The 13,946-nt window shown below is 39.8% G+C and overlaps 5 protein-coding genes across 7 annotated transcripts; 2 read left to right on the top strand and 3 right to left on the bottom strand.

The window, feature by feature from the left end:
• Positions 1-140: 140 nt before the first annotated feature.
• LOC109603747 (protein takeout-like) lies at positions 141-1,254 on the bottom strand. The gene is made up of 5 exons (XM_020020242.2): positions 1,134-1,254; positions 990-1,082; positions 790-940; positions 608-741; positions 141-557 (listed from the first exon to the last, which is right to left on the bottom strand). The coding sequence occupies exons 1-5, from the start codon at positions 1,186-1,188 to the stop codon at positions 253-255; spliced, it is 738 nt and encodes a 245-aa protein (XP_019875801.2). The 5' UTR covers positions 1,189-1,254; the 3' UTR covers positions 141-252.
• A 560-nt stretch (positions 1,255-1,814) lies between these two features.
• Positions 1,815-3,550, top strand: LOC109603735 (rhomboid-related protein 3-like). Its single transcript, XM_020020226.2, has 6 exons — positions 1,815-1,918; positions 2,202-2,571; positions 2,621-2,789; positions 2,841-3,054; positions 3,108-3,249; positions 3,305-3,550. Exons 1-6 carry the CDS (start codon positions 1,865-1,867, stop codon positions 3,460-3,462), a joined length of 1,107 nt encoding a protein of 368 aa, XP_019875785.2. The 5' UTR covers positions 1,815-1,864; the 3' UTR covers positions 3,463-3,550.
• Positions 3,551-3,874: 324 nt separating this feature from the next.
• Positions 3,875-9,654, bottom strand: LOC109603744 (RING finger protein 207-like). 2 transcript variants are annotated; one of them, XM_049968999.1, is made up of 11 exons: positions 9,493-9,654; positions 9,260-9,409; positions 9,021-9,206; positions 7,016-7,164; positions 6,677-6,960; positions 6,166-6,625; positions 5,445-6,113; positions 5,246-5,398; positions 5,056-5,193; positions 4,579-4,998; positions 3,875-4,529 (listed from the first exon to the last, which is right to left on the bottom strand). In XM_049968999.1, the coding sequence occupies exons 3-11, from the start codon at positions 9,191-9,193 to the stop codon at positions 4,456-4,458; spliced, it is 2,520 nt and encodes an 839-aa protein (XP_049824956.1). In that variant the 5' UTR covers positions 9,194-9,206; positions 9,260-9,409; positions 9,493-9,654; the 3' UTR covers positions 3,875-4,455. The 2 variants fall into 2 exon arrangements, with proteins under 2 accessions (XP_049824956.1, XP_019875797.1); XM_020020238.2 differs by having other exon boundaries at positions 5,448-6,113.
• LOC109603745 (gastrula zinc finger protein XlCGF46.1) lies at positions 7,315-9,005 on the bottom strand. The gene is made up of 4 exons (XM_020020240.2): positions 8,701-9,005; positions 8,469-8,643; positions 7,914-8,406; positions 7,315-7,863 (listed from the first exon to the last, which is right to left on the bottom strand). Exons 1-4 carry the CDS (start codon positions 8,821-8,823, stop codon positions 7,356-7,358), a joined length of 1,299 nt encoding a protein of 432 aa, XP_019875799.1. The 5' UTR covers positions 8,824-9,005; the 3' UTR covers positions 7,315-7,355.
• A 136-nt stretch (positions 9,655-9,790) lies between the features above and the next one.
• Positions 9,791-13,713, top strand: LOC109603725 (dnaJ homolog subfamily C member 5 homolog). Of its 2 annotated transcripts, XM_049968996.1 has the most exons (5): positions 9,791-9,983; positions 10,944-11,235; positions 11,827-11,958; positions 12,187-12,237; positions 12,978-13,713. In XM_049968996.1, the coding sequence occupies exons 1-5, from the start codon at positions 9,961-9,963 to the stop codon at positions 13,155-13,157; spliced, it is 678 nt and encodes a 225-aa protein (XP_049824953.1). In that variant the 5' UTR covers positions 9,791-9,960; the 3' UTR covers positions 13,158-13,713. The 2 variants fall into 2 exon arrangements, with proteins under 2 accessions (XP_049824953.1, XP_049824955.1); XM_049968998.1 differs by lacking the exon at positions 12,187-12,237.
• The last annotated feature ends 233 nt before the right edge of the window (positions 13,714-13,946 follow it).

The raw sequence follows: 13,946 nt of genomic DNA, 5'->3' as shown, positions 1-13,946 counted from the left end.
AGGGGAAGTTAAAATATTTCTTAAATTTATATGAAACTCGTTGGGAAGCTTTAAAAAAGTTCATACAGAACTCTAGAAAGTTTCCCAACTATTTAAAATTTATACAGATCTTTGGGGAAGGTTCAGAATCACACCATATGTTAAGTTTGATTTTAAAGCATATAATACAATGATTAATAGTATAATAATTTAGCCAATTAATAAATTATTATTATATATAATAAGAGTAAGATATATTTTCTGTGGTTTAATCTAATCTAAAAACACCTCATCAATGGGAATTTTGGAGAAGATTGAGTTCATAATTTGCGTGTAGATTTGTTGAAAGACCTGCTCGAATGCGCCTTTAACATCACGGAAAATCGTGTCCGAATTCTCGTTGATGGTGGCGGCGACGGACTCACTCACTGTCGGATTTCCGGGTATTATGTTCTCGAAATTGAACGACACGTGTTCAGGATCGCTCATTTTCATCTTAATGTTTTTGAGTTGGACGTAACGTTTGCCTTCTTTCGTCTGGTAGTCACAGTCCATTTGGTAGGCTACGTCCAGGTTTGCTGGAAATTGAAGTTTTAAGGATGTTTACAATGGTTTTGTGGTGCCTTACTAATTGTCACGTTGCTGTTGCCATGTCCGTTTATTGGGAACACCAGTAATTTACCTTTCATCACGTACTTGGAAATCATTTCGATTTTCGGCGACACCACTTTGAATTCCCAGTGGCATTTATCAAAATCGATTCTGCAATGTACAAGTTACATTGGGTATTACATTAGATATAATTCTTACTTGAAGTCTCTGGCGGTTCCAACGGTCATGCCGTAAAAATTCACGTCGTTGTACTTCTGATCCAGGTTTACGGCAGCCCCTTCGTTTCCGGCAATGTCCATTTTAGGTACAAAGAACGGGTCCAATATAGGTATGCCCAAATTTTTATCACCTAAACCAACAATCGGTAACCCAAAAGCCTTTAAATTATTAAAATTTACCATTTTTTAAAATTTGCAACGCATCCATCATGTTTGCGGACGCACAGCCGGAAAAGTCTGGATCCTTTTTCGAACATAGTTTAATCGAACTGGCTGCAAACTATGATATTAATACTACGACTATATGTATTATAAAAAGCTTACGGAAAGATGCGGATTTGATTGCGGGCAAGAAGCACAACACAAGTAGCAAGTACATGATGATGTTCTCGAATATTGTATTTTCATTGTGCGCAATTTTATTTAATTATTTTTTTTTAATTATTTATGGAAATTTTTATAATTAATTTGTTATTGCATGTAAATTAATAGGACGTACTTTGGATTTTAGCTGTGCGACCTTAAATCGTAAATGTTGGGTAATTTTAATCAATTGTTGTTAATTGATGTACTTCATTAGAAATACATGATCATATTATATTTAGAAGAGTATTTCTAATGTAATTTATTTGTACTCATTAAGTTATTTTTATAATGGTTATAACATTAACAAATTGGGTAATTTTAAATATCGATATTGGAACTCCCTTAATTGTTTACAGAAATACTCAGGAAGTATTACATTTATCCTAATTGTGTTCTTAACTGTTTAAGAAGTTTTAGAACTTAACATAATTGTATACAGATTTGTTAAGAAAACTTTACAATATATTTGTATATTTATTTGTATACAGAACTGAGTAGAAAGTTTTAGAAAATTTAATACAAAACAAATTCAAAGTGTTTTAAAACCGTTTTATTTTTATCATTTAAAAATACGATTACAATCTATACCAATACTCGTAACAGTAATTTATAATCGATATCTTATCAGTTTATACATAAATCATACAAATTTACGAATATTTAGTCCATTTCTTTAGTGCGCCTTCAGAATGTTCCGCCCAAACCAACATCAACTCGATGTTTACAGAGAAATCTTTGAAAGTGTGAGTAAACATTTACCATTTACCATTTATGAACATTTTCTATGAGTAATCTGTATTAATAGATTTATCTTAAGCAAATAAGCAAAGTTTCTGAATGGTTTTATCTGTATATAGAAATATTTGTGAACATGATACGTTACCTAAAGTTGTTGCAAAAATTTCACACCTAAATTTTAGATTTAAATTAAATAGTTTTATCGCCTCAATACATAATCATTATGTCATAAATCATTAGTGATCAATCATTTTTGAGTATTTTGTAAAGTCTGCCATCGCATTTTAGCATGATACAAACAATGACGGTCATCTGGATATAAGAGAGTTGAAACAAATACTGAGAAGGAACAATAAGGAAATCCCCAGTTATGCGGTGGACAAGATTATGCGTCTTGGCGACAAGGATGGTAACGGTAAACTCAGCCTGGATGAGTTCATCGATATCGTCGAGCATCCTGAGCTTAAAGACCTATTCAAATTCGGAGTGGACAGATACATAAAATACTTGTTGCCACCCAAAGATTTACAGGCGAAGCCATTCAGGCGAGATGATTATGAATTCGGCACACCCATGATAACAAGAGGAGGCACAACATATGAAGAAGTGGATGGTTCAAGTTACGACGACCAGTACTCTTGCTGTCCACCCCCTATAGGTACTTAACGGTCAATTTTAAGTACCCCTAATGAATGAACAAATTGCAGGGATGTTCGTGATGACCATAACGGAAATAATCCTGTTTATGGTGGACGCAATCCGAGATCCGGGTTCGGAGAAGACCGGCAGAGGTGAAATAGGCCAGGCCCTCTACTTCAATCCCTATCATCGGGAGCAGGCATGGCGGTTTCTCACCTACATGTTCGTCCACATTGGGTAATACCTCTCAGTAATACAATGGACAATTACACACGGCTCAGTTTACAGCTACATGCATCTGACCATCAACTGCATCGTCCAGTTTATGTTGGCCTTACCGCTGGAGCTGGTGCACGGCAGTTGGAGGGTCCTGACGATCTATTTCTCGGGCGTGATAGGCGGCAGCCTGTTCACCGCCGTTGTGGACCCCACCGTCAGGCTGGCGGGGGCCAGTGGCGGTGTCTATTCCATCATTACGGCTCACATCGCCTCCATAGTTATGGTAATTTTAATCGCTTACCTAGAATATGAAATTTAATAGAGTTTTCCACGCAGAATTGGAGTGAAATGACATTGCCGTTCGTGCAACTGTTCGTCTTCGTTGTAATCGTTGGTGTGGACTTTGGAACTTCGATCTGGAATAGATATACACAGTCTGAAGACTCTGAAAGAATCGGTTACGAGGCCCATCTTGCAGGTGCAACTTGATTTTACAAACGATGTTCTTGCATTGAAATTTGTTGATTTTTTAGGTGCCATATATGGGGTGTTCGTTGGAATTATTTTCCTCAGGAATCTGATTGTTAAACGTTACGAAAGATACATTTGGTGGAGCTCTGTAGCTTTTGTGTCACTGACGTTGGTCATTATGATCATTATAAATTTAATGTACATATTTGAGACTAATTAATTATGTAATATTTTGTACTTTTTTATTTGAGTATTATTTTTTGTGTACAGTTTGTGGTAACAGATAATAATAAAAACAAACAAAAATATAGAGTATATTAATCATTCAGACACTCATTGACTCACATTTTAAATGAGCTAATGAGGTGGGCAATGTTATTTCTCATCCCAAAATCTGTGGAGGAAGGGCTCAAATTGGAAGCTTTCTGCTCATGACGTCCCACGTATTAAGTGTTTAATTGGTAATAAGTCTGGAGATTTTGATTTTGCTGACTATGGTATAAAATATACTTTGGAACATTGGAACTTCTGTAAATTAAGACACAGACCTTCCCACAAGATATGTGTATTTATGTTCTATGAGAGTTAATCTAATTCATAATATGAATAAAATAAATATTAGTAATGTTTTCAATAAATTTATTTCAATCGTAACGAAATAATATAAACAACAATACAAATAAATTACACAACAAATATAACATTCAAAATAATACACACAAACAATCATATATTTAAATAATAAGACAATTTTTTTTGTAACACGTGACTGTATAAATATGTACTTCATTCAGTAAATGTGCAAGGATTAAATCTTAAAACTATCGCAGAACACGCTAAAACGTTTAAGTTACGTACCACATACACGACGGTACTATTAATCTAAATATTGTTGTAATATGGCAGCATAAAACAAGTGAACGTGATTATCCGAGTTAACTACTTGTTTTTGAACGGTTCTTAATCTAAATAATCGTTAATTTCAAGAACGACTGGACGAGTTCGCGTCTAATTCTAACTATCAACTACCAAGCATCCAATAAACGTCGAAACAACCGTTAATTAGGTGCGTTAATACTGTTACAATACTAATACGCCACGGCGTTTTTATACTAAGGTGTCGAGGAAACTCCCACATTCACAGTTTTCCTCGGAATTTGGCATACATCAATATTTTCCAGTACCCAAAATCTCCGTCGCCGGTTTCCCTTTGTTAATTGCCGCCTTTTGGTTTTCTTCTGGTTTCCTGCACCGCAGCCACTAGACTCTTTACCGCTTCCTCGTGACCTAAAACTGACGTACAGTAACTCAAACCTCACAAATTTAGTCAAGCAACCTTCGAAGCTGTCGGCCTTCTTCAACGGCATTGGCGCAGACAGTTTCTGGCACATGTGGTTCCTGCGTTTCGGCGGGAACGTCTCCCAGGAACGTTGTTTCTGGGCCAGCGTCATGTTCTTGTTGCTCTTCTTGCTGACGACGACCACAAACGTTTTATCTTGTCCGTCGTACGAGGACCGCCTGGACGAAGTGCTCAAAGAATCAGCCGAATCGTTCATCGAATAAAAAACGTTATCCTCCCCGTCACTGTAGGGGTAAACTTTCGGCTTCTTCTGGCGTTGCTGGAGTTTCATTTTGTTCTTGCATTTCGGACTGCTCGGGCTGCTTTTCGATTCGTGCAGCAAACCTTTGACGTTCTGCGATGTGGCGTCGGCGATTCGTTGATAGTCCGATTCGGATTTACCCTTTTTGGTTTCCCCTGAAATAATATTTTGGTCACTGACTGGTTGATGTGAATTAATTATGATTAGAGCACCGTCCGATTTGCTGCTGGCGTTAATCTTGTCGCAGCTTTTCCCGATTTTCTTGTACATGATCCTTTGCTTCGTGCCGATTTTGCCGATTGCATCCAAATCGGTTTTGCTCAGTTTTCTGTCGTCCTTCAACTCAGTGTCTGAAAAATCTTAATTGTAATTAAATTAACACATAATTGGGTTGGAAAAAACCGGATTTGGAAGAGGGTTGACTGCTTTGCCTCCTGCACATCATGTCATGCAACTTCTCCTTGATGTGAGCTTCCAGCCTGTCGATGCTCATCTGCTGAGTGCTGCCCAACTTCTTCGGCTTCTGCGGCGTGGACAACGGCTTCTCGCTCTGACCTAAACGACAAATTTGAACCACCAGAAGTCACCACGTTGGCGGTACTACCTGCCGACTTGCTGCGCTCCCTCTCTTGAATGTTAGGCCTGACCTTCTCCAGTAGTTGTCCCAGGACGCGGCTCCTAGAACGCGGTATCTTGCCCAAAGCCTCGGACTGCTGCAGAATGCCGATGTGTTGAAGCAACGAGGCCAGATGTTCCGCCTGTTCGTTCGCACTCTTTTCCGTCTGAGTGGCGAGTTGCGAGGGTGTCAAGGAACGGATGTAGGGTTCCAGCTGCGTGGCCACTTGAGTCAGATGCTTCAGTTCGGTCCTTAAGGTGTTGATGTCGGCGATTTGGTAACTGAAAACCTCCTGTTCGACGCGTAGCCTCAGATACTGCTCCTGCCACGACTGGTCGAACATCTTGGCCATGCGATCCAGGTCCTGGTGTTGGCGTTCTAACGTTTGATCCAAGTGTAAACACTCTCTGGACAGTAGTTCGTAGCGGGTGATCAGGGGTGGTGTTTGGGCCTTCCTGAGTGCCATTATGTCTTTGTGTAGGTCGCTTACTTTCTCTTTGACGTTGTTGAACTTTTGATTGAGCTCCCGGATCTGCGACTCGAAGCTGCGGCAGTGCGAGGAGAACGAGTTGTCGCCCTCCAGTATTTTGTTCTTCAGGACGGTCTGGTGTTTCTTTGCCGTTGGAGCTTCGCTTTCGTATATCTTTGTCGAAGCTGTAAATACATAATTGAGAACTTGTGTTTCTAAATAAATGTAGTTACGTACAAGCCGCCAGTTCAGACTGATGTTGACTGACAGCTGCAGGACCTATCCAGGGCTCCAAACTCTGCGCAAACTCGCTTCTATAATTCGTCTTGATGTTGGACGATTGTAATGACCTAACGGGCTGACTCAGCTGGCTGACGGCCGACAGTCGGTCGATGAGCGACGGACTCAGTTCCAAAAACTGGTACTTGTTGGCGGCTGCTGTGAAAGTAGTGCACAAAACCAGGTGCAACTGCAGCACCGGCATCACGGTGCCCAATACCAGTAGTTGGCTCTTGTAGACACGTTCCTTGCTCTCGTACTGGCGTTGCACCTCCATTATCATGGCTGCGTGGGTTTTGGCCATGGCCTCCTGCATGCCCTGACAGAAGGTGTTGATAGTGTGCTTCTCGCTGTCCATGTTCCTGCGCAGCTCATCCATCAGCCCCTTCAACGCTATAATACTGTCGCGTACGGAAGTCTACGACAAACCAATTAGGATTAATTGCATAGAACAACTAAACGTGAATACTTGTAGATCCATTATGGCGTTCTGTCCACGCTCCAGCCGTTTCGACGCTTGGTTATGCGCAGTGTCGATGTCCAGACACTGACTGCGCATGTCAGCCGGCAGATCCCTGAAGCAGTTCACGCACAACATCATGTTTTGGACCGGTGAGAACATGATGTACGGTTCGGCGTGTTGCATGCACTTCTTCGGCTCTTTCATGCACTTAGTCATGTGGACGATTTCGTGCATCGAGAACATCTTGGCACGGTGGGTGTTGTCCCTGCACATCACGCACAATGCCTGGCCTACAAAAATATTCCTGAATTAAGCCGACGGTGGTGGCAACACGTGGGTGTTTACCGCATGTGTTGCAGTAGTACATGTTGGCCCTGTCTCGTTTGTCGCAGTTCGAACAAGGGGGATTCTCGCTGTTAGCTATGTCTATTAGTTGGCGCATCAGCAGATCGGGCGGTGGAAGGGACGAACCGTCCTTCAACATTGTCGGTTGCCTTAAAACACATTATTTAATGTCGAACTCAAACTTGTAATTTTTATGATACGTTAAATATGCGAGGTGGGAGCTGGTGGAACATGGTGAACAATAAAAAAATTCTGAATAAATTTTATTTAAGTATTTTAATAAATAATAAAACAATTGGTTCTTACAATCAAAATTTATTTACAAAAAATCACTATACAATTAAACTCTGTCATTACTAAAGAGAACATTATGTGCAGTCTTCATGTGTTGCCTCACGTAGGACCTATCGATAAATCGTTTTTCGCATATCGTGCAGAAAAAAGGCTTCTCCCCCGTGTGCGTGTAAATGTGCCTCTGCAGTTTATCCTTGGCATAATACGACTTGGGACAGACGTGACAAATAAACTTCTTCTCCCTTGTGGGCAGTTTAACATCACCAATATTGTGGGCTTTTTTCATGTGCACTTTTAAAACCCTTTCATACTTATAATCCTTGTCACAGTGGGCACACTTGAACTCCCGCACGTTAGAATGCGAGACCATGTGCCTTTTCAACACGAACTTGTCGATGAAACTCTTGTTGCATATGTGACAGTGGAAATTCTTGACCCCAATGTGCCGTTTCATGTGCGTGTCAAAGTTCGATTTAATCGGGAAACGCTTCGAACACACAGGACAGACAAACTTCCACGTGTTCTTGTCGGCGTGCACGATCAACTTGTGGGACCTGCAACAAACACGTCAATAGCGAACGAGTACGCATGCGCAATAACCCACCGCACGTCCTTATAAGTGTTGAAACATTTGCCGCAGACGTCGCACTTGTTGCTGCGCTTGTTCTCGTGCACCATCTCGTGGATTTTCAGGTCGCACTTGGTGATGAAACCCTTGCCGCAGAACGAGCACATGTGACTGCGGTTGCCTTCGTGGTAGATCATGTGCTTGATCAGATTGCAGGAACGCAGGAACCGTTTGTCGCACAACTTACAGACGTACGGTTTTATGTCTTTTGGGTCCAAATTGTGACTGTCCCTGCAGTGGTCTATAAACTTGGACACGAGCTCAAATACTGAGTCGCACATGTTGCAGTTGAATATGTTTACGGTTTTGCGACGCTTCTTTTCCGGCTTTTCTACCTGCTTTTTCTTGGGGATTCGAGCATTTCTCAACGGGGTTTTGTCTGGTTTAATGTCTATTAGTTCTGAAAGGGGTTTTACATCATCTTCATCCTCACTTGACGTGTTGTTGGAAAGTTGTGGTTCATCACAAGCTGCAATGCATGAACTAAGTGTAATTTGTTAATATTCTAATTTGAGAACCACAATAAGTTACCTGTGCTTTCATCTATTTGGTCTTCTACAGTCTCTTGGCATTCTTGAGTACATTTTATGGCCTTTTCTATGTCTTTTCTGTATTTCTCAGCTTTGACACAACTGTCTTTGAAATCAACAATTGAGTTTAATATTTTGATGCATTTCAGACAGATTTTATAAATTTCCAGCCAATTCTACAATCGAAAACAACAACAAATAATAAAATATAAGTTTAAAATGCGTTAACTTACAATTTCTGGGGCCACATCACAAAGATTCATACAGTGGGTCTGATTATTCGGTCCGGTTTCAACAACCGGTGCCAAATCGCACCCTTTATCCACACAAACACAACAATAATCGTAGTTAGTCATTTTCACGGCAGGTTAGTTGTTAATATTAGGCGCAAACTTTAGCAAACCCCAACAAAACCAATTATAAACAACACTGACGTTTGTATGTGGCGCCATCTGCACCCACCAACCACCATCAAGCGGGAAATCCAAAATAACCGCAACAAACAATATTTACACAAATTGTTGGTGATAAACTAATAAAAATCATTGTTTACCGGCAAAACGGGCAGACGAGACGTCGATCCTGTTCGCGACCGCGCAGGCAACGGGCGCAGAACGTGTGATAGCAGCTCAGTATGCACGGCTCGGTGAAATAGTCATGGCAAATGGGGCACAGCAGAGGGTTTTTCGGAAATTCGACCCCCGTTTCCACACCGGGCGGCTCCATCTCCTTGCAGTTACTGTGGAGACGTTCAAGTTACTCAACTTCGATGGCCCACACTCAATTACGTACCTCACGAAGTAGATAATTCCGTAGAAGGTGCAATTAGTTTACGTAGAACTGCAGGAAAATTAAGTTTTCCTCGTTAAAAATCCCCTGACACCATTTTGACACTTTCGTTTTTGTTTTGATCGGAATCCCCACCCTTTTTTCCACGGACGTCTGAAATATAACTTGTTATTAATTGATTATCGAACCAGGTTGGAGTTGTTAATTGTTACAACTTGATTTATTAACGATTTTACCTTGAACAATGCGGGAAAACGGGGAAGTTTGCGCAAATTTGCAGTATTAATCTTGTCGAATTTGAACTACTGTCACCCACTTTGCGTCTACCGTAGCCAAACATTGCTGCTACCCTCATTAACCGTTAGTCGTTTTAATGCGATATTCTGCCCTAGAGTTGGTTTCGAAACACTCGAAAGACCTCAATGTTTGTTCCAGTCCCAAAGCCATGGCGATCCACCGGTTCAAAACGGCCAAAATTAGATTTCCTTACGAAATTGGCGCCCTACCATTTAAATCGTCACAGTTGGCCAACCTGTAAGTTTGTCCGATCCATCAAATATGTTGATTATTGACATTTCGCACTGAAAAATGTTGATTTCATCGTGAGAAAGCCCATCAAAATTAACGTGGTTAGATCGCCGAGCGAGACACCGATTGCGAACCGTGCGTTGTATGTGTTTTGCGACGGCAGGCAAACGTGAAAAATGGACCCCAGACGAAAACTATCGTGAGTACCCATTCTTAACGTTTTTCCACCCAGTTTTCCACGCATGTTTTTTGTGTTTTCACGGTCGTTTCCCGATGTTTGGCACGCTGTCGGCTTTGACTTTCGGTCCGGATATGGAAACGCTGCGGTTTGCGGGGAAATATCGGTGAATTTTGGTGCGGTACTTTCGGTACCAATTTGCCGCATTCCAGATGTTTTACATTGATAATAAATGTATGATTTGTGTGAATCACCTGTTTAAATTGGTTTTAATGTCTAGAATATATTTAAATTTTATGATATCACAAATTACTTTTTATTGATAAACTAAATTAATACTTAAGTAATATTAAAAATACGTTTGGAATACGATTCAAAAATGTGTGCTATTTTACAAAGTATTTGTTTGGATTGGGTGAATCATTAGTGGCAGTATTTGTAATCTTGCCTGTTCTCCTATATTTAGACTATTTTTGTTACTACTAATCATCATTAAAAACAAACTTTATCAAAAAACATAAATATTGAGTATTTAGAACGTTTAGTCGATCATTAAATCTATTCTTCTAGTACACAACCCAATTTGTGCAGAACTGTTTAGGAAGATTTAATACTCATTTTTATACAAAGACGTTTAAAAGGTTTTATAATAGTCTCAAGTTCGTACAGACCTGTATATAAAGTTTTAAAATTGACTCAGTTTCATTCAGAACTGTTTAAAATGAGTATAAGACAGTTATTACATTTCCTAAGCAATTCTATACAAAATTGAGACACTCTAAACATTTGTATACAAGTTTAAGACACTTGTGAAATTTTAAAACACCTCTCCATAAAACTAAGACAGTTTTGAAGCTTCCTGTGTAGTTCTATGTATGTTCTAGTTATGTTAATCTGTATAAGACAGTTCTGAGTTTTCTTCCTAAACAGTTGTGCACAAAATTTTAAACCTACATAAACAACACAAATTTAAATTTACAGGACTCAAGGCGACAGCCTGTACGAAATCTTAGCCCTACCGAAAACGGCGACCGGCGAAGAGATCAAGAAAACGTACAGACGTCTGGCGCTCAAATATCATCCGGACAAGAACCCGAACAATGTGGAGGCGGCCGAGAAATTCAAGGAGATTAACAGGGCACACACGATTCTGAGCGACGCGACCAAACGGAACATCTACGACAATTACGGATCGTTAGGACTGTACATTGCCGAACAGTTCGGCGAGGAGAATGTTAATGCCTATTTCGTAGTCACGTCCACGTGGTGCAAGGTAAAAATTATATATGTTTTTACCTCAAATTTAAGTTGTGAAACTTCTGTAACAGTTCTGTGTAAAATTAACACAGTTTATATACAATTTATAGAAAACTTTCAAAACAGTTTTGTCTGAAACTAAGACTGTATAAAACACTCCTACTCAAAATATAAACATTCTTTAACTTCTCTGTGTAAAATTAAGATAGTTTTAAAACTCCTAAAACAATTCTGTATAAAATTAAGACAGTTTTCAAACTTGTTAAACAATTCTATATAAAATTAAGTCCGTTATAAAATTTGTTTTAATGTTTTGTTTACATTAAGACACTCAAATGTTTGAAAGCCTCAACATTAGATAATCGACTAATCACGTCACGATTCCTCTGCACTCATTCTTATCTAGTTTGACCTTTGTAACTTCAAATCGCTACTAGTTTGGCCCAGTAAGTAGTAAAATGCCTTCGACGTTGCTACTAATCGATTCGTACGTGAAAAGCGCGTCGGTTTTCGGCTGGAAAAGCGAAGTAAAACAACCATTTCCATATATTTATCGAACGACGTGATCGATCGAAACGATCATTGTAATGACACGTTTGTTTTTCAGGCGTTGTTCGTCGTTTGCGGCATAATAACCGGCTGCTACTGCTGCTGCTGTCTGTGCTGCTGCTGCAACTTCTGTTGCGGCAAGTGCAAGCCGCGACCGCCCGAGGACACCGGCGACTATCACACCCTTAACGTAAGTCCCGCATTTAGTTTATTAGTTGTAGCTCGCATTCAGTGACCGGGGGACCGTACGGGCGCCTCACGGTTTGTGGATGAAGGTAGGTCCGCACGCACGCATTCCATTCTTGACCCGCAGGGATCATTGTTTTTGATTTTTTATTTTGTTTTTGGTTGTTGTTTTTTTGATTGATTTTTTCCGGTTTTCCTCGTCGTCTCACATCTAGTGGTGTTCTTTTTGCAGCGCGATGGCGGACCTAGTGGCGAGCCGGTTGTGACCCAGCCGGGTAAAAGGGTGAGTATGTTTTAGTTCGTAAGCTGGTGGCCGCGTTGGGGGCGTGTCCTCTTTTATTTGTCCCCCTTTGGTGCATGGACGGTTTTTTTAGTTTTCTTTGGTGGGGTTTGTTTTGGATTGCGATGAAAGCAGTTTGGATAAATTTTTGAGTCGGTTAGGTAACTACAGTCAATTTTAAATATATTTAAAATAGTTGGAGAATATCTTAAGATCTTCTGTATACAATAAAAACAGTTTTGACAGTTTTTAAACTATTCTCCATAAACTTTAAGGTCAGTTGGGTAACTGTAGTCAATTTTAAATACATTTAAAGTAGTTGGAAAATATCTTAAGAACTTATGCATCCAGTTAAGACAGTTCTGATACTTCTTAAACTATTCTGAATAGTTGAAACGCATCTTAAAAACTTCTGTATAAAATTAAGACAGTTGGAAAACTTCTTAAGCACTTCTGTATAAAATTAGACAGTCATGAAACTTCCTAAGCTGTGACAGTTTTGAACAGTTTATTATTAAATTCAACAATATATTAGCAATTAATTCCAGTTTCATTACGGTATCTCCGAAACGATTCAAAGCAAACTCGTCGAAACTTATTTACCATATTTATCTGACACCAGACACAGTCACATACATAAATAAGCATCTAAACATAAGACACCGCTTAACGAATCCACCCCTTCCCCCAACCATTACCTTATCCCACGGACGTCTGATTAGCTTTGTGTGTGTGTGTTTTAGGACGACAACCTGAGCGACGACGCGGCCCCGAACGCGTCGCGGTCCGGATCGCCGGTGACGTCGCAGCCGTCGCCTAACAAGGGAACGAACCTGCCGGTGTTCGCGATGCCGCCACCGCCCGGCATGGGCGAGAGCGCCGCCCTCAACCAGGGCGACGTGCCCAACTACACGCTGCCGTAAAAACAAAACGGCGGTCGTTACAATTCTTCGACTTTTCCCCCCAAAAATAAAAACACCTTAAACGCAAATATTTAATGCAATTAACAAATGGGAAAACGAACGGCCACCACTAATTGAAGTAATCTCATTATTTAGGGTCGGTCACGTTCATTCCGGTGGTTCTCTATTTTATTTCATTCTTGTGTTATTGAATATACATAAATTATTAATCTTGTTGTTAGCCTAAGTCAAAGTTTTTGTTCATGATGATGTCACGAATGCGCCCGAACGAATTACACTGTTTTGTAAATTGTTGATTTCGTGTTTACGGCAACTCTCTGGATATATGTTATTCTTCCATGGTGTACATAATTGTTTTTAATAACACGGTTTTCATTTTTAGCGATGTTTTATGAGTATTTTCTTTCAGTCTGAACGTATTCAACCTACACTAGCTGGATTGTTACAATTATAATTATCGACATAATTGTAATTACGAACTTATTAATTATAGCATTAGTCATAGTTAAATTATATGTTATTGCTGATAAAAATCAATAAAAGTCCAACAAGTAAATTTGTTTTAATCTTATTACTATACAAACTCAAACAAATGGAGATATTTATAATTCACTTAGTTCATGAGTGTAAATGTGTTAAATCAACGCAGACAATCAAGTGAAGTGTCACATAGTTGGGGTATTCCTTGCTTTACTCCACCGGTGTTTTCGGGTTGCCTAACTGACAGACTTCAAATCATAGGGTATGGGATAAATGGGACACGAGAAAATAAATAAAAACAACACAAAC

Source organism: Aethina tumida, chromosome 6 (genome assembly GCF_024364675.1).
Source record: "Aethina tumida isolate Nest 87 chromosome 6, icAetTumi1.1, whole genome shotgun sequence".
NCBI classification, from domain to species: domain Eukaryota; kingdom Metazoa; phylum Arthropoda; class Insecta; order Coleoptera; family Nitidulidae; genus Aethina; species Aethina tumida.
The sequence above is the reverse complement of the archived record's forward strand: the minus strand, read 5'-3'. Positions and strand labels throughout refer to the sequence as shown.